The 23,023-nt window shown below is 41.3% G+C and overlaps 2 protein-coding genes across 2 annotated transcripts in view; one reads left to right on the top strand and one right to left on the bottom strand.

Annotated features, from left to right (window-relative positions):
- Nucleotides 1-23,023, bottom strand: part of ERC2 (ELKS/RAB6-interacting/CAST family member 2) — a 988,080-nt gene that overhangs the window by 265,379 nt on the left and 699,678 nt on the right. The window lies entirely within an intron of this gene.
- On the top strand, nt 6,903-8,070 carry LOC133046269 (acyl-CoA-binding domain-containing protein 6-like). The gene has a single exon (XM_061129190.1). The coding sequence runs from the start codon at nt 7,082-7,084 to the stop codon at nt 7,928-7,930; it is 849 nt and encodes a 282-aa protein (XP_060985173.1). The 5' UTR covers nt 6,903-7,081; the 3' UTR covers nt 7,931-8,070.

Raw genomic sequence — 23,023 nt, 5'->3', positions numbered from 1 at the left:
CAAGAAAAAAAGGATGGCAGGAGAATTCAAGTAATTACAGAAGGATTGAAAACCAAGAGAATGTAACAGACAAAGAAGAGATCAGAATAAGGACAACAGAGATCTATCTGGATGAAATGGAAACTACTTTGGGAAAACAAAAATAATAAAATTCATTGGAAGAAGGAAGATAATACCTAAGTAATCATGAAATAAACGGAATATGTTGTCCCAAAATGACCCTAGGTTTCGGTCCCTTAACAGGGTACTTTCATACTTTCAAGAACAGATCAATTTTCTCTTGTTTAAAGAATTTTGGAAATACAGACACTTCACAATTTAATTTTCAAAACCACCATGGCTTATATACATAAAAGAATAAACTATAGGCTAATTCCACTTATGAATATGATATAAAAACTCTAAGTCATAATACTTGCAAAGAAAACCCAGTAACACATTAAAAGAATAATATAAACAGGGCCAAGTAAGATTTATTCAGGGAAAGTAGGATGGTTTAAAATTCAGAGTTCTATAATATAAATCATCACATCAGTAAGTTAAGAGACCTAAATATGTATGTGATCACCTAAGTCAAACCTTCTTAATCAGTACACATCATTAAGTACATGATGTGTACTTAATGCTTGGTACACATCACCATCATGGGCCTGATTTTTAACACAACAAATTATCCTGCAGCGTATCTGGAGCAAGTCCTAATTTTTTTTTTTTTTAAATGCTCTTTGGGAATTCCTTTGTACAATCTGGAGAGCCACTATTTAGAAAAATGCTTAGGAGGCATTTGGTAAAAATTGAAAAATTCCTGTTGTAAATTTATAGGAAACTAAAAATAAAGAGTGTACCTCTTTAATAAGGATGATCTCATCTGAAAGTTGAACATAATAATGGTGAACTACTGGCAGCATTCCCAAGAAAACCAGGTACAAGACAAGGATATCCACTCTAGTCACTAGTATTTAGTAGTGTTCCAGATAGTCCAAGTAAGTAGTAAGACAAAAAGAGGATATTAAAACACAGCTATTGTAAAGGAGAAGCCAAATCATGATTATTTATGGATCATATGATCATCTACTCAGAAAACGTAAGAATCAACTAAAACACTACTCAAAATAATTCAGGAAGGTGACAGGTTAAAAAAATGCACTAAGTCCTCCTAAAACTTTCACTGCCAGTTCAAAAACACAGTGGGAAAAGTTTCTATTTTTAACACCCAATAGTTATATAAAACAGAATAAGCATAAATCAATTACAAGTTCCAGTTTGAAAAGAATCAAAATAGAAAAAAAATCTGCAACCTAGAATTCAGTTCAGTCACTCAGTCATGTCTAACTCTTTGCGACCCCATGAATTGCAGCACGCCAGGCCTCCCTGTCCACCACCAACTCCCGGAGTTTACTCAAACTCATGTCCATTGAGTCAGTTATGCCATCCAGCCAACTCATCCTCTGTCATCCCTTTCTCCTCCTGCCCCCAGTCCCTCCCAACATTAGGGTCTTCTCCAATGAGTCAACTCTTCGCATGAGGTGGCCACAGTATTGGAGTTTTAGCTTCAACATCAGTCCCTCCAATGAACACCCAGGACTTATCTCCTTCAGGATGGACTGGTTGGATCTCCTTGCAGTCCAAGGGACTCTCAAGAGTCTTCTCCAACACCACAGTAAAAACCATAGCCTTGACTAGACGGACCTTTGTTGGCAAAGTAATGTCTCTGCTTTTTAATATGTAACTTAGAATTAAAGCCATACGATAAATGAATACAAATAACAAAATATAAAAGAATATATGAATCATAACTACTATTTACTGCATGTGCTTCCCTGATAGCTCAGTTGGTAAAGAATCTGCCTGCAGTGCAGGAGACCCTGGTTTGATTCCTGGGTTGGAAAGATCCCCTGGAGAAGGGAAAGTCTACCCACTCCAGTATTCTGGCCTGGAGAATTCCATGGACTGTATAGTCCATGGGGTTGCAAAGAGTCAGACACAACTGAGTTACTTTCACTCACTGCATGTGCAACGGGCAGGTTACTATGTGAAGATGAGTGTCTTACATGCATTATTTCATTTCCTACTCACAATACTTTACTGTTAGCTTAGACATGCTACAAATATTCCCATTTTACCCCAGGCCACAAATCTAGTAGGTGGTAAATCCTGAATTCAAATACAGCCAAATCTTCCACGTTCCTGGTCACAAGTTTTATGGCAAATATCTCCCCTCACTGGGTTTAGAGCATCTTGTTCTGTAGTTCTGCCCTTATGTGTCAGTAAACTATATGCCAGGAAGAGCTCATGAGAATAAAAATCTTTCCACATCACTATTTACTGAAATTTTCTAAATGGAGAATGGCAACAAAAGACTCTAAAGGAAATCATCAGTGAATTCCAGGACCTCCGCTTGTGGTATGTCACCCAAATATATTTGGACACTCGGGCATAGCTGTTGTTTTGGGTTCTTGCCAAAGACCTTGGACAAGAAAGCTTGCTTTTGCTGAGCTGAGTACTTTGTGAACATTCACAATAATGCTGAGGTAGATACAAAAAAGCCCAGAAAGAGATGTCCAGGGCTGTGACATTTTGCAGAGGACACCCATATTTACCACTATGGTTCAAGTTCAGACCTGCCCCTGAGACCTCTTCCAGAGTCCTTCACGCGAGAATGAACGTAACACTTGAATTCTTGGAAGGAGAAGCACTGGGAAGAAAATAAGACTCTACACATCCCTAAAACCATAGCCCTTCCTATCAGCATAGGTAGTTAGAAAACACTCCCTGACTTCTCCAAATGGGGGAAGAACCATTTAGTTATCTACGAATTTTCAAGTTCATATAATTTAATTTTTAAAAAACCTTTTTGTCAAGCCTTGTTTCCTTGGTCCCTTTTCTTCTCTCAGAAAGTCTAAGAGGAGAAATGGTCCTTATGTTAAAAAAACAAGGAAGAGGCCTACAGAGGACTAAGGACCATATTGGAAAAGCAACTTGTGAGGACCTTCCTTCATTCCATGGTGCTTCCACGTAAAACAGGAATGGTTGAGCTGTCAAAAGAAGGGATCTGAGAGGACACCTCATTTCTCACTGATCTCTTCCCTCAGGCTCCCCTATAGATCTGACTGGACTTTCAGGGAGGGGCACCTCATATTGGTTCCCATTGTGTATTCTGAGACATTCTTGTATTTTAAGGCTTTCTCACACCTCACCTCAACTGAATTCCTTTCGCTCTTACCTCTCCAGGAGAGACATTACACCAGGGAAGGTCTGCCTGTGTCAGACATACACCCCTGCTGCTAAAAAAGACCACAGGTGATTTACCTAAGGGGTAGTTCCAGCATTTTCCTGGGTGCCTTGGGTTGTTCAGGCCCATGGCTTTTTCTGTTTATCCTCAGCTCCCCTCACCCTTACCCTTTCCCACTTCATCCTTTTGCATTTCAGAAACAGGCGCCATCATTTCGTCATTTAATCAGACCATCAGACTAGGTGATCCCTGACTTCTCTTATCCACCAGGTTCACTCCATTTATTCATACCAAATCAGTATTCTTCTCTCCATTTCCACTGAGAAGATGTCTACCATGTCACTTCTCACAACCCCAATAAGCTCCTTACTGACTGTACCACTTTTATCTATTTATTCAATAAATACTGAGTCCCTCCTATGTTCCAGGAACTATTCTAAGTGCTGGGAACATAGCAGCATAAATAAGCAAGCAAACAAAAAGCCATGAGGGGAAATAGACTGGGGAGTGAGAGGCACTGTCACGAGTAGGACGCATCAGGAAAGGCCTCCTGACGGCACAGAGGCTCCTTTGCTACCACTCTCTCTCCAAGGTCCTCTCCTCCCTCCACAAGACAGCCTGAAGCATCCTTTCCAGATACAAACCAGACCAAGTTACCCATCTACTTGGAAATACCCAATGACATCTTAAATAACATTCATCACCCCCATTATTATTTTTTGCTTCTGTAACTAAGAGACATCCAATGAGTATTTGACTGGCACACTGCCCGTTATTGCCACTGGAAATACTGAAGGAATGTATAAAACATACTTTTCACCTCCTGGACTTACAATCCAATCACTGAAACAACTGTTTATTAAGTATGTTTATATAAAAAAAAAAACTGTTTATTTATCTGCTATGCATTAGGAACATTTAATGGCAAAATACAAACAAGGCTCCATTTCATTGATGAAGTCTGTCCTCCCAGCTAGTTCACAAGCTCTCTTCTAGACTTCCAGTCTTTCTGCAGATATTTTTACACTGTTTTGTACACAGAGGGTACTCAATAAACATAATAAATAGAACATTCTATATGCTAATTGGGTAGTATGCTTAAGGCCACAACAGGTAAAATGTCACATATTCATGACATTATGACAACAATATCAACCACAATAAATACTACCATTTCTTGAACAATAGGTTAAATAGTTTCTTTGTGTTTTCTCATTTAATTGGCACTCCACCCAGTGAGGTAGGACTATCTCCATTTTACAAAATAATTAAAATGAGGTTCATCAAATAGCAAATGGCAGAGTTATAATTTACACCTTGGACTCTAAAGTCAGAAACAGCTGGTGTGGCCAGCCACAGCGGAGACCACAAAATGCCAAGTCCATGTGTCTGATACACAATGAGGCCTAGCAATACCAAACCACTGGAGTTTGGAACAGAGAAAGGTTTATTGAGTGCCATGCAGGGAGATGGGTAGCTCACACCTTAAAAATCCCAAACTTCCCGAAAACTTTCAGCAAAGCCCTTTTGTAGGAAAGGTAAGGGAGGGGCATGGTTAGTTGTTGCAAACTGCTTGGTGTTATACCCTGTGTTCTTGAGGTCAGGTAACAATGTTTCTGTAAAGCTCCACCAAAAAAATGTCACTCACCATCCTGGCAAGAAAGGCAAGGTCCCCAGGCACAGCTTTCACACTCTGAGGTCCAGGTCCTGGCTGAAGAGGCAGATCTCAGATGGCGGCTCCCTCAGGGCCAGGCCCCTAGACCTGTCCAGATGTCATTGCTAAGGGAGGCAGGCACCCAGGGCCCAACTGTCCTCAGGATCTTCAGGACACCCAAATGGCAGGGGCCAGGTCTCCTAGACTGTGTCCTATGCACACTGCTGTAGCAGTTAGGTTACAGAGGTGGGGATGGGAGACATGGTCATATCGGACGGCCTTGATGAGGGCTCTGGAGCCCTGCAGGACATAGCCTCCAGCCTGTTCCCAGGCCCCCCAGCTCCCCTGGAGGCGAGGTGAGCTGGAGGGCCCCTGGGAGAAGGACAGGATAATTCCTTTTACCTTACTCTCCACCTGAGGAACTTCACTCCACCCCTACTAACAATCACTCATTGACCAGCAGTTGCTTGTGGGCAGGGCCCACTGTGGTGCCAACCAATGACTAAGCAGGACCACTAATGGTCCTTTGGTAACTACTGCCTGGTAGGGGTGGGGTAGGTGTAACAGTGCACAGTGATGGCCTCCTGCTAAGGACTACGCTCTGCCACCGTCTCTATTACAACACTTTTCTACAGGTGAGTCACTGAGGTGTCCTACACAGAGTGGCGCTCTTTTCACTCTTGCCATCAAATGATTCTCACCCAAAAGAACCTAGAATGATGCAGTGAATACTCACCAAAGCATGAAAAGAAGGATTTGCACACACTTTTACAAATATCTGCACTTCACATGAGGAAGCATGATCAGCAGCACGGAGTTTGGGTTTGGAAGGCTAACTGCCTGGGCTCAAGTGCCAACTTGGCCACTCCACGGTTAAGTAACCAGCCTGAGCCTCAGTTTCGCCATGGATAAAAAGGAACAAATATCTGTAATACCAATAAATATTTTGCATGTATGTGTGCTAAGTTGCTTTAGTCATATCCAACTCTTTGTGACCCCATGAATTGTAGCCCACCAGGCTCCTCTGTCCATGGGATTCTCCAGGTAAGAATACTGGAGCAGGTTGCTATTTCCTTCTCCAGGGGATATTCCCAAACCAGGGATTGAACCCGGGTCTCTTACATTGCAGGCAGATTCTTTACTATCTAAGTTAACAGGGAAGCCCAATAAATACCTTAGCAATGATTAATTATTATTTTAAAAAATATTTTATAAACAAATGCTGATTTTCTCATACCAACAGTCCACTTATCACAATGAATACTAAACTGACTCATTCTCTTTCCCCTAGAATGACAGCCCTAAAGAAAAACTTTTCTGCTGATGACATTTAAAAATATCATGATTATCTACAAGTTAACTTCCAAGTAATACTGATGGCACTCTCTCGATGTGGCTACCACTTAGAATTACTGAGGTTGGAGAAGGCCCATCCTTGAGAACATAGGAGAATAGTCATCTGTCTTGGGTATTGACAAAGCATCATAGTTTGCCTCTACAACCAAACACACATTCCCAAGATGGGGTTATAACATTGAAAGCCAGAGGTGGCCATTAAAAAGATAAAACAGTAACTAAGAAACTAGGGTTAGCTGTCAAATATCCAAAATGATACTGGCTCCCATGACATCTCTGCCTTTCAACCCCAATCACTACAGATTACCACACTCTATGTCTTTAAGTTTTTAAAAAATTAATTACATGAGATTAAGATATTATGTTAAATTAGGATGATTTTGTTCTAGAGGGGAAAACTATTTGTTATAGTAAATAATATTCATTTTGCATAGGCTGAAACAGATCATGGTCTTTTAGGAGTAATTTTTTCATAGATTATGTAAAAGAGGCAAAATTCAGTGTTTCTGGGCTCATGGGTGTTTACTGTTTCTGTTTCAATAACTCATTTGTGACCCCTGGCAGCAGCTCCCAGACCCCCACGCGGCGGGAGTGATCTGGGATAGCCCGAACTCCCTGTTAGCCTGAGGAAGCCAGAAGAGACCGGGCAGCGGGGGAAAGCAGCAGAGCGTGGCGGAGCCCTCCCTGCACGCCCGGGGAGACCAGGGGGATAGAGGGAGCAAGGCTGAGTTAGCGAGGGAGCGCGGGTTAGGTGAGCTTGGGTGCGACTTGAGCTCGGGACTGGTGGGCCAGGCCCCGACGCCGGCGTCACACCCGGTCCGAAGAAGACAGGCGGACGCATGGCCTCGTCATTCCTGCCCTCGGGGGCCACCACGGGCGACAGTGGCGGAGAGCTGAGCTCGGGGGACGACTCCGGGGATGTGGAATCCCTCCAGAGCCCGGAGATCGAGGCATCCAGGAGCCTGGCAGAGCTGTTTGAGAAGGCTGCAGCGCATCTCCAAGGCCTGGTGCACGTGGCCAGCAGGGAGCAGCTCTTGTACCTGTATGCCAGGTACAAGCAGGTCAAAGTTGGAAATTGCAATACACCTAAACCAGGCTTCTTTGACTTTGAAGGAAAGCAAAAATGGGAAGCGTGGAAAGCGCTTGGTGATTCAAGCCCCAGCCAAGCAATGCAAGAATATATTGCTGTCGTTAAAAAATTAGATCCAAGTTGGAATCCTCAGTCACCAGAGAAGAAAGGAAAAGAAGCAAATACGGGTTTTGGTGGGCCAGTTGTTAGTTCTCTGTATCACGAAGAAATCATCAGGGAAGAAGACAAAGACATATTTGATTACTGCAGGGAAAACAACATTGACCATATAACCAAAGTCATCAAAACAAAAAACATGGATGTGAATATGAAGGATGCAGAGGGCAGAACTCTACTCCACTGGGCTTGTGATCGAGGACATAAGGAACTAGTCACAGTCTTGCTACAATATAGAGCTGATATTAACTATCAGGACAATGAAGGTCAAACAGCTCTACATTATGCTGCTGCCTGTGAGTTTTTGGACATTGTGGAGCTGCTGCTCCAGTCCGGGGCCGACTCCACACTCCGAGACCAGGACGGCTGCCTGCCAGAGGAGGTGACAGGGTGCAAAGCAGTTACTTTGATGTTACAGCAGCACACGACAGGCAAGGCTTAATCAAAAGACTGGAAAACTACAGTCGACAACAGCACAGGGCTCCAGTGGTGAAAGAAAACTGCAAAAATGACACGTCTTTTGCCGTCCATCTTTGGTATATGTTGGCTAATAAAATCAGTTGTGAGGAACTGGAAAAAAAAAAAAAAATAACTCATTTGTCTCCCCCCATCTTTGTGATTTTTCTATCTCCACAGGGGAACAAAATGAAGACTGAAAGAGAACTGTGATTTGAGATCTGCCACAGAAGTTCACTGTTTTCTGTCTTTTCAGAAAAAAACAAAAAGTTTCAAGAGACTTTCTGTAGAGCTTGTCAAGTTTCTTCATATTGGTCAAAAACTTATCTAACTACGTAATGAACGCTACCTGGTGAAGTCATAGGGCCCAAACAATCATATCAACAACAAGGCTCTGTGGGACTTCGAAATACTTCCCAGGAACTCATGAACTATGCCTGGCGGTAAAAAAGCCTTCCCTGGTCTGTTCAGTGTTTCAAGTCCCTCTTCCAACACGGCGCCTTGGAGTCTTCTTCACTTTTTATGTTTTAACATTTACTATTCTCTTTCCCTCCCAAGTTTTTCTAGGTTTTGTAGGTTCTACTCAAATACAGTAAGTCTGTACAAATCACAATCACACAGGTGATGTTTTCCTTGATTTTTTTCAAGTTGTGCTTCAATCACCAACTACATGAAGCCAACTGGGAAACATCCCTTAGTCTGTTGATATTTGTCAGGAGTTAGCCCTTTGCATGCAGGCTTGGAGGAGGGTGCTGCCAAAGTTAGTTTCCACAATTGCCAAGAAAGAGTTGCTCATTTAGGCTTTCATCATACATTAGTTAGCACGTAACCAAAGATTTTATGTGACAAAGCATCACAAGGGAGGGAACCATAATACAATGCTATGAAGGTTTCAGAAAGGGTAAAGGTTTCTTTCATCTTCAGGAAAGACTTCCTGGAAGAGGTGTCATTTAAACTAGGTCTTCTTCACATAAATTAAACAGACAAACATTTGACCCAAACAGAATGACTAGAAGATGCATCTGGAAGTGAGATTTTTAAAGATACACATAGAGAATCTTAAAGTAAGTCCAGATCAGAAGACTTTCTTAATATTTATGCTTAACCTTTGAGTGTTCAGATGACAGAAAAGGGTTTCAAAATTAACCAGCATCATCCTTTGTCATCTCACCACATCTCACTGCAACTTATTCTAAAAAAGAGATGATTAAAAACTTGTAAAGTTTCAAGGTTTCTTCTCCTACCTTTTCTCAGTTTCTTCTTTTAGCTAACCTCAATCCCTGTGCAATAATTTTGAGTCTATTTCTTCTTGTTTCCAGGGGCACAGGCTGTTTTCCATAGTCTTTGCATTGACTGTTTTTCTTCTCTTCCTGACCTCCTAATGCCCTGCATTCCTCAGCTCTCTCCTACTCTGTGAATCTCTCATAGCATGAGGAGTGCTCTGCCTGTGGCAATGACGAGGTAGGGAGAGATGCCTCCTGAGATCTGCACAGCCTCCAGCTTCTCATCAATGCTGCCCAGAAGTGCCCCTGACTTTCAGCAATGACTCACTTGGAGTGGGTTGTCTTGATTGGATCCATACAAAGCCAGGTCTCCACCACCTTCTGCTCACAAGAGTTTGTTTTTCTCCTGTTCCACTGAACTGAATCCAGTCTGATTGTTTCTGATCACTTCTTTAACATATCAAGGACACAAGGAATTCTAATCCTTTCCTCCAAGGTGCCAGCTACTTCTGAGTGGTTTGCTTTCCAACTCAGTGGTTAAAGGGACTTTGAAATCAACCATGTGTTTAAAATATTGAACAAAGACTTAGATCTTGAAATGTGCACTTACCCTTTCACTTACTTTCTTAATTCATGAATTGACTACCACGTATGGATCCTGCCTGTATATCTGTTTTAGATGTGGGAATTTCTTTTAATTCCTTCATCATCTGAGTTAAACTCTCCATACTGTGTCACATTTAGCTTGCAAATATGCCAACATACAGTGGAATAATTTTCTTTTGCAAATCTGATAAAAAAATGAGCCAAGTCTTGTCCTTCTGTGGAATGTGTGTGAATGGTGGTAGGGTAGAACATAGTAGAGTTCTTTAGTGAAAGCCAGGACATGGCTTTACCATGAATGTTGGAAGAGATTGCAGAGCCCTCTACATGTTGAATCCAATGTCATTCAGGAAATTATTCAAATGTCTTCTTGATGCCAAGGTCCATGCCCATGGAATTCATTCCAGAGGGACAAGAGAATCTGGTCTCCAGTGTTGCATCCATAGAGTCTGGCCTCACAATTAATTGCACATGTGTGACTGTGAGTGTAGGTGTGTGCATCAGGCTCTCCTGCTGTCGTTGCTGATTATAAAGAACCATATCTCTAGTTTTGTCAGATTTATTATGAGCCAGGCACTATGCCAAGTATTTTACATAAATGTTAATTAGCTTTCCCAATAAGTCTGTTATGTTGAGGGTGTGTGTGTGCTAAGTTGCTACAGTCATGTCTGACTCTGTGAGACACTATGGTCTGTAGCCCACCAGGCTCCTCTGTCCATGGAATTCTCCAGATAAGAATACTGGAGTGGGTTGCCATGCCGTCCTCCAGTAAGTACTATCATTATTCCAATATTATGGATGAATAAACTGAGGCTTAGAAAGACAGATGTCATCTGAACCAAAATCTGTCTATTCCAAAGTCTTGACCAATACCTGCCTTACTGTTCTGAATGTCTTCAGTGAAGCCAGAGTCCTAGGGAATGGTGCTCCAGGTTTGGGTTGTGGCCGAATTAGAGGGTGAGTTGAATGACCCCTACCCAAGAACAATGGCAGCATTTCCCTCAATATGGTAAATAATGAAAAATGCTCCTGTTCTGTATCCAAAAGAGAAGATCTACTCAGCTCTTAGAAAGGTCACTCCCAGGAAGAAACATAATGCTCTGAGTCCGTGCTGCAGAATACATATGGATGCAAGATGAACCATGGGGCCAGACAGACCTCGGTTTTATACTAGCTCCCTTAATTATGATTTTGATCTTGAGCATCAATTCCCTCATTTGTACAATGGAGATAAGAATAGTACATGCCTATGAATAACTGGTCGGATACGATTTAACGACTGAACAACAATTAATACCTAGGAGGGTTGTTATGTGGAGAAGAAAACGGCAACCCACTCCAGTATTCTTGCCTGGGAAATCCCATGGACAGAGGAGCCTGGTGGCCTACAGTCCATGGGGTCGCACAGAGTCAGACAAGACTTAGCGCACAGAGTTACTATGAGAAATGTGCTGAATAAGGCTCAGTGCTTGATTGCTAAAAGACAATTTTTATTGTGGTTAGCCAAGCTCAGCCACCTCCATTCAGAATAGGGCTTGACTTGGCATCTTATTTCTTATATGAATACTTCACTATTAACTTTGTATACATTTTACCTCATATAACATCTTTAACTAAATATTGGTTATTTCATTTTATTTTAAATGAGGAGTAGGAAGAAAAGAGCTAAGAAACATTCCTCTCTCCAGTAAATCTAAAAAGACCCAAGCCAAATCTTTATTAATCATAAGAGCTCACAGGAGAAGATTTACCAGTACACATCTGACAATAATACACCTGCAAGCTCAAAAGAGTTTCAGCATCAAATATTCAAGACGAGACCACAACTCAAGCCCAAAGAAGTCTCACAGTGGTTTCTAAAACCCAAAGGCTTTCTAACTCCTAGGACCTTTTAGGACCTATGATAAATAGTCTATGAAAGAGATCTTTCCAAACCTGGGAGATTTTTGACATGGACCCAGCGCCCAGTCACAAGTATTACTGACTATGAAAACAAGAGCATATTCATTCTTGCAATCCTTTCATTATACAAACCACACAGAAATAGCCCAGTGTTTCCAGAGCCTCTATATTAAACTTACTGGTAGAAAGGAGAAGAGAGACTTCAACTAATCCCTCATGAAAGTGAAAGTGAAAATTGCTCAGTTGGGTCTGACTCTTTGTGACGCCATGGGCTATACAGTCCATGTAATTCTCCAGGTCAGAATACTGGAGTGGGTAGTCATTCCCTTCTCCAGGGGATCTTCCCGACCCAGGAATCAAACCAGGGTCTCCTGCATTACAGGCGGATTCTTTACCAGCTGAGCTATTGGGAAGCCCTTAACCCCTCATAAAGACAAGACAAGTTAAGTCGCTCAGTCATGTCTGACTCTTTGTGATCCCATGGACTGTAGCCTACAACGCTCCTCTGTCCATGGGATTTTCCAGGCAAGAGTACTTGAGTGGGTTGCCATTTCCTTCTCCAGAGGATCTTCCCAACCCAGGGATCGAACCTGGGTCTCCCACATTGTAGGCAGATGCTTTACCATCTGAGCCACCAGGGAAGTCATAATCCCTCACAGACCTAGTTAAATCCATTACTTCACATATTGTTTCAGTCAAATTTTTCTGTAGCAAGACTCTTATCTAAAAGCCAAGGAGAATGTGTCAGTGGTTGGGTCAGTCACAATGGGAGGAAGAGTCACGTGTCTACCTTAAAAGATGGTCCAGAATTTCCACTGACAATCTCCCAGTTCCTTAAACACTGGGCCATAGGAGCCACTCCTTAAAAAGTGTCTTGAGTCCAAGCCATGTGCTGGGAAGTGCCCATGAAATCTCTGTTTCTCCCCAGCATGATCATTAGCTACAATGGGAGGACAGGAGACAATTGAAAGTAAACAACAAAAAGCAACATAAAAGTATTTTGATCGTTTTGTCCTGTGGATTTTTGTCTGAGAGGTTATTTCTCTTAAGGATGCCTCAGTTTTCATGTGGATATACCAAATCTATCATGTAGCTATGATGATACACAGACAGGAACAATGGCTAGGTCTCCTTGGACCCTAATATGGTATACCTTGGGCAAATTAGATGGGGAAACAGTGGAAACAGTTTCAGACTTTATTTTTTGGGGCTTCAAAATCACTGCAGATGGTGATTTCAGCCATGAAATTAAAAGATGCTTACTCCTTTGGAAGGAAAGTTATGACCAACCTAGATAGCATATTAAAAAGCAGAGGCATTACATTGCCAACAAAGGTCCGCCTAGTCAAGACTATGGTTTTTCCAGTGGTCATGTATGGATGTAAGAGTTGGACTGTGAAGAAAGGTGAGCGCCAAAGAATTGATGCTTTTGAACTGTGGTGTTGGAGAAGACTCTTGAGAGTCCCTTGGACTACAAGGAGATCCAACCATTCCATCCTAAAGGAGATCAGTCCTGGGTATTCATTGGAAGGACTGATTCTGAAGCTGAAACTCCAATGCTTTGGCCAGCTCATGCGAAGAGTTGACTCATTGGAAAAGACCCTGATGCTGGGAGGGACTGGGGGCAGGAGGAGAAGGGGACAACAGAAGATGAGATGGCTGGATGGCATCACCAACTCGATGGACATGAGTTTGAGTAAACTCCGGCAGTTGGCGATGGACAGGGAGGCCTGGCGTGCTACGATTCATGGGGTCACAACGAGTCGGACACAACTGAGCAACTAAACTGAACTGGGCACCATATTAATTCCATAGCTCAGTAGTTGGCCAAAGGCTTTGAACACACAGTACCTTTTTTCTCGGTCTTGATTTCACAGATACAAACATATATAGGCTGGAACAAATGTTCAGGAGAGTTAGCTCTGTTCAGTTCTGAGACCTAAAGTTTCCCTTTTCAACTTTGTCTTTAAATAAATGCATTCAATAGAGAATAACATGCATACAGAAAACTTCACACATCCTAAATATACAGCTTCATGCATTTCACAAAGCAATCACACATATGTAACAAATGTATGTTATTCAGTATCAATGAAACAAAATAACTTATGTGCAAGAAGAAAGCAAAAGTAACTATCTCAGGAAACAGCACATAATGAGCACCCAAAAGTCTTCCTCTGCACTCTCTCAGTCACTCCCTAACAGGGGTAATTACTGTCATGAGTTCTAAAACCACAGACTGGTTTTGCTTACTTGGACTTAATGGGATCACATGTTCTTTTCTACTTTGGCCTGGCTTCTTTCACTCAACAGGCTGGTAAGATCTATCTTTGTTGTGGAGGTTACAATAGCCCATTGTCACTGCTATAGAGTACTAGCCCTAGCCTAAAGTTTAATATTTGCGATCACTATAGTGTCCCCAGTTCTGAGCTATCACGGCCCACCACACCTGTGCTGCAAACAGAGGCGGAAGAACAGAAGAGTCCCCGTGCACTGTCTAAGAGGCTCTTTGTCTTTGGCGTCTCGGGGCCATGGGTGCTATGTTCTAAGTCCTCAGGAGCCTTAAGCTCAGAGAGGCTGAAAAGAGACTGTCAACAGCACCAAAGCTATTTCAGCAGTATATTTTGTACTTTCAACTATTCTGTGATATATGTATGTATTAGACCTGAGGCCCTTTAGGAGTTTTTAAGCACAAAAGACAACACTGATGCATAGAGAAATTATAGAGACAAAGACAATACACCTAATATACAACCTAGTTTAAAGAAACATCACTCAGTATATTTGTATGGAAATACAAAAAACCTCGAATAGCCAGAGCAATCGTGAGAAAGAAGAATGGAACTGGAGGAATCAACCTGCCTGACTTCAGGCTCTACTACAAAGCCACAGTCATCAAGACAGTATGGTACTGGCACAAAGACAGAAATATAGATCAATGGAACAGAAAAGAAAGCCCAGACATAAATCCACGAACCTATGGACACCTTATCTTCGATAAAGGAGGCAAGGATATACAATGGAAAAAAGACAACCTCTTTAACAAGTGGTGCTGGGAAAACTGGTCAACCACTTGTAAAAGAATGAAACTAGAACACTTTCTAACACCATACACAAAAATAAATTCAAAACGGATTAAAGATCTAAATGTAAGACCAGAAACTATAAAACTCCTAGAGGAGAACATAGGCAAAACACTCTCTGACATGAATCACAGCAGGATCCTCTATGACCCACCTCCCAGAATATTGGAAATAAAAGCAAAAATAAACAAACTGGACCTAATGAAACTTAAAAGCTTTTGCACAACAAAGGAAACTATAAGCAAGGTGAAAAGACAGCCTTCAGAATGGGAGAAAATAATAGCAAATGAAGCAACAAAGGATTAATCTCAAAAATATACAAGCAACTCCTGCAGCTCAATTCTAGAAAAATAAATGACCCAATCAAAAAATGGGCCAAAGAACTAAACAGACATTTCTCCAAAGAAGACATACAGATGGCTAACAAACACATGAAAAGATGCTCAACATCACTCATTATCAGAGAAATGCAAATCAAAACCACAGTGAGGTACCATTACACGCCAGTCAGGATGGCTGCTATCCAAAAGTCTACAAGCAATAAATGCTGGAGAGGGTGTGGAGAAAAGGGAACCCTCTAACACTGTTGGTGGGAATGCAAACTAGTACAGCCGCTATGGAGAACAGTGTGGAGATTCCTTAAAAAACTGGAAATATAACTGCCATATGACCCAGCAATCCCGCTGCTGGGCATACACACTGAGGAAACCAGATCTGAAAGAGACACGTGCACCCCAATGTTCATCGCAGCACTGTTTATAATAGCCAGGACATGGAAGCAACCTAGATGCCCATCAGCAGACGAATGGATAAGAAAGCGGTGGTACATATACACCATGGAATATTACTCAGCCATTAAAAAGAATTCATTTGAATCAGTTCTAATGAGATGGATGAAACTGGAGCCCATTATACAGAATGAAGTAAGCCAGAAAGATAAAGACCAATACAGTGTACTAACGCATATGTATGGAATTTAAAATAATGGTAACGATAACCCTATATGCAAAACAGAAAAAGAGACACAGATGTCCAGAACAGACTTTTGGACTCTGTGGGAAAAGGCGAGGGTGGGATGTTCTGAGAGAACAGCATAGAAACAAGTATACTATCAAGGGTGAAACAGATCCCCAGCCCAGGTTGGATGCATGAGACAAGTGCTCAAGGGCTGGTGCACTGGGAAGACCCAGAGGGATGGGATGGGAGGGAGGCGGGAGGGGGGATCAGAATTGGGAACACATGTAAATCCATGGCTGATTCATGTCAATGTATGGCACAAACCACTACAATATTGTAAAGTAATTAGCCTCCAACTAATAAAAATAAATGGACAAAAGATAAAAAGAAAAGAAAAATTACTCAGTATCAATGAAACAAAATAACTTATGTGCAAGAAGAAAGTAAAAGGCATTGTACAGGGTTACCTTGGGTAAAACTGCTATCGTTTTCCAAGCAGTCTGAGAACTCACAAAGAACATGGGAAGAGGAAGGCATAGGGTGTAATATGGGGATAATAAATTGGATAGAGTTTTAAAAAATTTAGCGACGTTTTTGAAAAAGGAAATAAAAACTTTCCTATTTAAGCAAACGATCAAACACAGAGGGTCATGAGCTTACTGGTGATGCAAAGAGAGGCAAGAGAAGTTCCAGAGCCATCATCCCTTGACAAGGCCAAAAGACCTTTTGGCATCAATATGATTTGATTTGGCAGCCAACCTTGACACTGTTGGGACTCGTCAAACTGAAGGGAGGCTGCGCTGCTGGCCAGATTTAAGGCAATGACTTAGCCTCACAAACCTGGACTATTGCAAAATACTCCTGACTGAGTTGCTAGTCTCCTACTGTTACTCCTTCCCTCCATTCTCTGAACTGAAGCCTGAAGGATCTTCTCTAAATACAAACTTAGTCATAATATGCCCCCATTTAAAAACCTTCCATGATCATCTATTGCCTAGCGGATAAAGTCCAAATTCTCCACTGTGGCTTCCAGGACTCTTGGGATTAACCTCTGTTTATCTTGCCTTACCCATTTCTCATCATATTCCAGCCATATGGAACTTCTTATAATTTCATCCACCTAGAATGCTTTCCCTGCAGCCTCAGCTGGCCTAACTCTGCTTCTCTTACAGGTTTCAGGGAACTGCTGGTTTCTCTGAAAATGTTTCCTTGATGGCCCTTCAATGTCCCTGCAGCCTCCCACAACACACTAATCACAGATTGCTGTCCGGTTCCCTGCTGCAGCTGTGCTGGCCAGTGCCTCACCCTCACCACCACAGAATCTGTGTGAGTCCTACTGCGGAAGTCTGCAACTCACCTGAGGGCTTCTTAGCCTGCCCTGCACATACAGACCTGGAGCGCCAAAAGTCCATACTTCTGGGAACGTTCCTCAGCTACTGGTGGAACAAAGATGGAGGCTGCATTCCTCAGCTTTCTCCCCCTTCTGGATAAGTTGGTGGTAGTGTTGCTTAGTCACTAAGTCACATCTGACTCTTTGCAAACCCATGGGCTGTAGCCTGCCAGTCTCCTCTGTTCATGGGATTCTTCAGGCAAAAATAATAGAGTGGGTTGCCATGTCCCTCTCCAGTGGATCCAGGAGATGCTCCTGCATCTCCTGCATTGGCAGGCTGGATTCTTTACCACTGAGGCACCAGGGAAGGTCCCCAATAAGTTACTTGTTCTCAAAGCCTTGCCTGAAGGTCTGTTTCTGGGGAAATCCAACCTGAGACATTGGCCCACCTCCCAGCCAGACTGCGAGCTCAGTGAAGCTAAGCACTGAGGTCTCTCATTTGTCAGTGGGCATCCGCAGTGCCTGCCACATTCCTGGCACAGAGTAGATAAATGTTTTTTTGACTAAATGGAGTGCAACACTCAATGAACACTTATTTCATTGTTGGTTTTCTATTTAAAGGCAAGACTGAGACTAGCAAAGAGCACAGACTCTGGAGTCAAAAGACCTGGGTTCAATCAAAAAAAATGAAATCCTCCATTTGTGATAGGTGTGACTTTGGACATGGGAGCTTGGTAGGGGTAAGGAGTAAGACTTGTGACCTCTGCTCCTCTTCTGTCCAACGGGAGTCTTCATAGGACTCAGAGCTTTGTAAAACTGTGGAGAGTTACACAAATGAAAAATGTCCTCATTTTAGGTGTTTATGTAATTCTTGGGGACAAAATAGCTTAAAAGAGATTTTGCCTTAGATACCACAAACACTTGTGGTAGGCAGAGGAAGTTGATGAAAATAGGGGCTGGGTAAACAGTTAATTCCATTTGGAGAGTTTTTATAGGCTGACATCTCTGTTTTAATGAAGGTAATTTAAGTTCCCAAAAAACTAAGATGGCAATAACAAAGTAAAATAGGCTTTCAAAGTCTACAGGTAATTGCTAAATATAAGTAAACATAAAAAGATATGCCTATATTCATCTCTCAGACTGGTAATGAACCATATTAAATATGAATACTCTCAGTGTGGTTTTTGCTTTTTCTCTTTTAACAGCTTCAAAATTCCTAAACACAAACTGAGAAATGTCTGAGATTTGTTTTTCAGATTAAGCTAAAATCAAGCATTGTCTGTGTCTCCACATTGCTGCTTTTATTTTTTAAGACATGGCAAATTCTGTATAGCCTACCAGACCACAATTTTGACTACAGGACTTAACAAAAGAATAAGAGTCAACAATTAGAATGTGACCTAAAACAGTGGAATTCTTAGTTGGGGTCAATACTGAATATTAACATGAAATTAGCTGAACATCTTTTGACATGTCCTATATTTAAGGACTAGCTTAAAAAAAATTCAAAATAAGAGAAACGTAGACTCATTTTCCTTCCCTTCCTTTAACTGTTTAGCTTTCTGGAGAGTGGCAAAGGCAGGAGTGGTTCACAGGGAAGAAAACTCTGATTCTTCATCATATTGATTAGCACTTTGTAAAAGTGAGAAGTATGTGAAAATCGTTCCCCCAGAGTTCTCAAAGTTAGTGCTTCCAGGGCTGGGCTTTCTCTCCAGACCCTCACCCACGACTGTGTATCTTATGTATCCATGCACATGGAGGACATAAAATACATGTCAAACAAAATAAAGCAAGTTATTAAGTACAACAAAACCCTAAATCTTGGTGGAAGTCAACAGATAAACAGACTATAACAGTAGAATAGTCTAAATACACAATGCATAATTCATGGCTAACCCAAGGTTGGGCTGGGCAATATTTCACCGACTCTCCTTGCAGTCTTTGAGGTTAAGACTGGGCAAATTGCACTCCTTTGCTAACTCAGCAAAATTCTGGACAATCAAAAAAATAAAAAACCATCTCTTCCAATAAGGAGAGCAGGCAAGAAGGCAGAGCGTGGAGAGGGTATTGTTCAGCTCTTGAAGCTAGACATTAAAAAGTTGCTGTGTACTAGGATATCCACTCTCTTCTTAATAGATAATTTTATTGTGGACAAATGTTTGTCCTCTTTATGCTATTGTGTTGCTAAAATGAAGAGCGCTGACCACCCTCCTTCCCTGCACAGAACCATCTGCCCCTGTGCTCAGTTCACAGTAGGCATCCAATAGAAATTCGTTGAAGAAACTTTAGATTTCCATTTGTTGTCCACCGTATGCAGCAGTGAAATACACCCATGAATATACAATGCCCAATAACAACAGTAATGGAAACCTGAAAAAACTCAACATCCTCAAGCAAATTGGGATCTCAGACAATTTCTCACATTTATCATTTCCTAAAACGTAGGATGAGCTAACAAATGAGTGTGTATGATTCTTCCCAAAGCTGACAAGGCAGAACCATGCCCTTGGAAGCTCTCCAACGGCCACAAATGAAACTCTGTACTGCTAAGGATCACCACATCTCCCAGAGGCTAGAAAGCTGAATGGGTTGTGGGATACCATGTAGAGTGCAGGGTCAATTTTGGAAACTAAGAAATAAGAGAAGAAAGGCAAATGCCAAGTCATCACCAACAAAAGTTCTTGTCTTACTGGTACTTGGGCAAAGCATGCTTGGTGGTGTTATGAGTCTGAGCCTTGAGCAGTAAATGGGTCTGTCCACATAATTTTAAGCTAACAGATTCAACCAATCTTGAGCATCTTTTGAGCACATTTCAGTTGATTGCTTGCTAATTAAAAACTCAGGTGAATATTCCAGTTATAGAAATGGCTATGTTTTAGGTCTATAGGATTGTTTCTCCCTAAGAGTGAGCAGAAAAAAATACTAGGCCTGCTATGTTTTTGTTTTTCCCCCAGTGCCGGGGGAAAGTTTCCTTTACTGTTTAAAGGGGTGGTAGGAGACCCTCCCCCAAAATGTGTTTTGATTGTTATATAAGTCAGGTTAGCTTGACACACAGAGTATATAAATATGATAATAAAATAATATTGTTAATAAAAAATTAAAGACAATTAGAAAAGTCTAGATAAAGCAGAAATAATTTACAGTGAATTTGATGAAAGGGCTAACACTATTCTTCCTATGAATACTCATGTAATTTAGGGCCTCTGTCTGCACTTAGTCAAATTACTGAAATCTTACTATATCATTAATGAATAAGGAGAAAGGTAGAGTAACAGAGAAACCTGGGTGCAAGCTCAGAACTTGTAGATGGTGGTGAGTGGTTGTAGAAGATGGTGGTGAGTGGAAATGTTTTAATATGTGATATGTCCAAGTAAAAACCCATGGAGAAATGCCTAGTTAGTGCCAGGAATTGTGCCAGATCTCTGCAACACAGGCAAACAAATTAGAATTTCTCTCTGGACCTTAAAAATATGTATTGAAAGCAAAACCATGCACCTTTCACAATATGGGGGAAAAAAGCAGTACTCTCAAAAAAAATGTATCTTTTCTAAGTTGCAATTAATGTTACAGCACCAACTTTTAACAGGGGTGTTTGCAGGAGACAGCTCCATGAGAACCACATCTGCATTTGCTAGAAAGAGCTGTTGAGGGCATTATCCATCCCGCAGTTCAGTATTCCTACAGAAAATCACACACAAGAAACTCTTTTTAATATCTGGTGCCAGGAAAACCTCTATCTTTAGGAACATGTCCATTTCTTCCTTTCTAATAACAAAAATGGTACAGTTTATCTTTTTGTTTCCCTTTTTGCCCTGGCTGCCAGGGAGTTCGGGGCCAAATTTGATGAACAATCATAGTAATTATAATGGACTTTGTGGTTAACAGAGTTACTACCTCCAGGTTTTAAAGGTTTTGATTTTCAATTTTTATTTTTTTTATGAATCATGGTGTGTGTGTGTGTGTATGCAGACATGTATGATGGATTATGTTTACTGCAAAAATAAAAGATCTAGGAAGACGTAAAGATATGCTTTTTCTTGATACAGACAGTTTTCATACACATATGTGTGAGCATAAATACCTTGTCTTTCTCTTTGAGTACAGCCACTCTACACACGTTAAGTGTTACTCAGTGTTATACTTAGGCAAGTTTTATTCTGTTTATGGATTATTTCTTTGGCAAAGTAATATATTCTTATTTACAGTTGATGCCTTTCAGAAAATTAACACCATAATTCTGCAAAACTTTGTTAAACTCACAGTTATCATGAAGCCCTTAAAGTTGGCTCTGATGGTTTGGCTGAACTCACAGAATCACTGTAGAGAATTCATTTATGTTACATTTACCAAATGTTTGAAATGGACCATCATGTCATTTTCACTTTGCTTCAATGTTTTCTTTTTTCTTAAGTAATACATATGAAATTAATGGTTGATTTGTTTCAAATGGTCTATTTTCCTGCCCTGAGCCTGTTCTATTAGCCAGCTTACATTTAAACATATTTTAGTCATATAGGTTTTCCACTGACTAATAAGCAAAATATAGCTTTCCAAAAATCCCAAGAAAAGTACATTAACTTTCTTTCAAACTGTTGTTTAAAAAAGTGTTCCACATTGAATTCCCAAGCTTGGGACAGACTGGAAAGATCCCATGAGTTTTTAAACCATATTCATTTCCCTGAGTGTGGGGGCTCTGCCTCCTGGATGGTACAATGCATTCAGTTCTCCTGTCAGTTAGAATTTAGGAAGTCATTTCTCTTTAATGGTTGCCAGACCTCCTGGATAAGCTGGGGCACTTTGCTTTGCCCTGGATCTCCACTGAGAATGGAACCTTCCTACTTACTTTCCCTTTCACCACCGTAAGAATACTGGGATCCCGCTGGCATAAAACTGTTTTGACCCCTGAATCATAAAGCTAAACCTTAACAGTGGGATTGTTTGCAATTAAGTAACTGATCCTTTTCCTATTTAACTTGAGTCAGTTCATTTGATACTAACACCAGGCTTCTGTAAGCCCACCTCTCCACCCCCCACCTCTCACTCCCTTGACAGGTCTCCAAGACTATCTGGGTGACTTTGTTCTTCAACTCCGCACATAACAAGAAACCAAAACACCACTGAAGGACTGGAGATCAGCACAGGGCCTGGAATCAGAGAGACCCACCCTCAGATGAACCTGGGGCCCAACTTACTAGCAAGATGACTTGGGTAAATGGCTTATTTTAATGGAACCTAAGTCTCCTCCTCTGCAAAAGATGGATACAAGTAACAGTATCTGCTTCACAGAAATACTTCATTCATTTAGCAAATAATTACTCAGAGTATCTACTATCTATGAGGAACTATGCCAGGCTCTAGGTACCCAGTGAGAATATATCTAAACATGGATTCTGCCCTTTTGAAACTGTCTTTCAGTCTAGCCAGGAGTTACATACTAAACAAACAAATGAAAAATACATAGTTACAAATTTTGGTCAGTGCTCTAAACAGAATGATAGAACTCTCTGGCAAGTCTGGATGAGAAGTGGGTGAGAAATGGCTTTACAGAGGGAAATCAAGGAAATCCTCTTAAGCAAGAAGCAGTTAGGCTATGACCTGAAGCTACAGTGGAGGAAGCAGACACAGGGCATGTGGAAGGGCATTCCAGGAAGGGAAATGGCATGTGCAAATGTCCTAACCAGGCAAAATCTGGCTGTTTTGAGAAAGAAAGTGGACCACTGTGTCTTTGGTGGACTGTGTAAGAAGGGAGAACTTCCAAAACAATCTTCGTGAATAATCAGTGAAAATTTAATACGCTAAAATAAAAACAAAAACTTCACATGATCTAGAGTTTAAACTAGATCAGGTTTCAGCAAACTACAGCTGATGAACCCATTGCCTATTCCTGTAATCAAAGTTTCACTGGAACACAGCCACATTCATTTGTTTACGTATTTCTATGTCTGCTTTCACACTACAACAGCAGAATTGAGTAGCTGCAA

This window comes from Dama dama, chromosome 24 (genome assembly GCF_033118175.1).
Source record: "Dama dama isolate Ldn47 chromosome 24, ASM3311817v1, whole genome shotgun sequence".
In the NCBI taxonomy this organism is placed as follows: Eukaryota; Metazoa; Chordata; class Mammalia; order Artiodactyla; family Cervidae; genus Dama; species Dama dama.
The sequence above is the reverse complement of the archived record's forward strand: the minus strand, read 5'-3'. Positions and strand labels throughout refer to the sequence as shown.

Bases quoted from the DNA above. Each gene is read 5' to 3' on its own strand.
- LOC133046269 (XM_061129190.1), top strand. From the start codon at position 7,082: ATGGCCTCGTCATTCCTGCCCTCGGGGGCCACCACGGGCGACAGTGGC.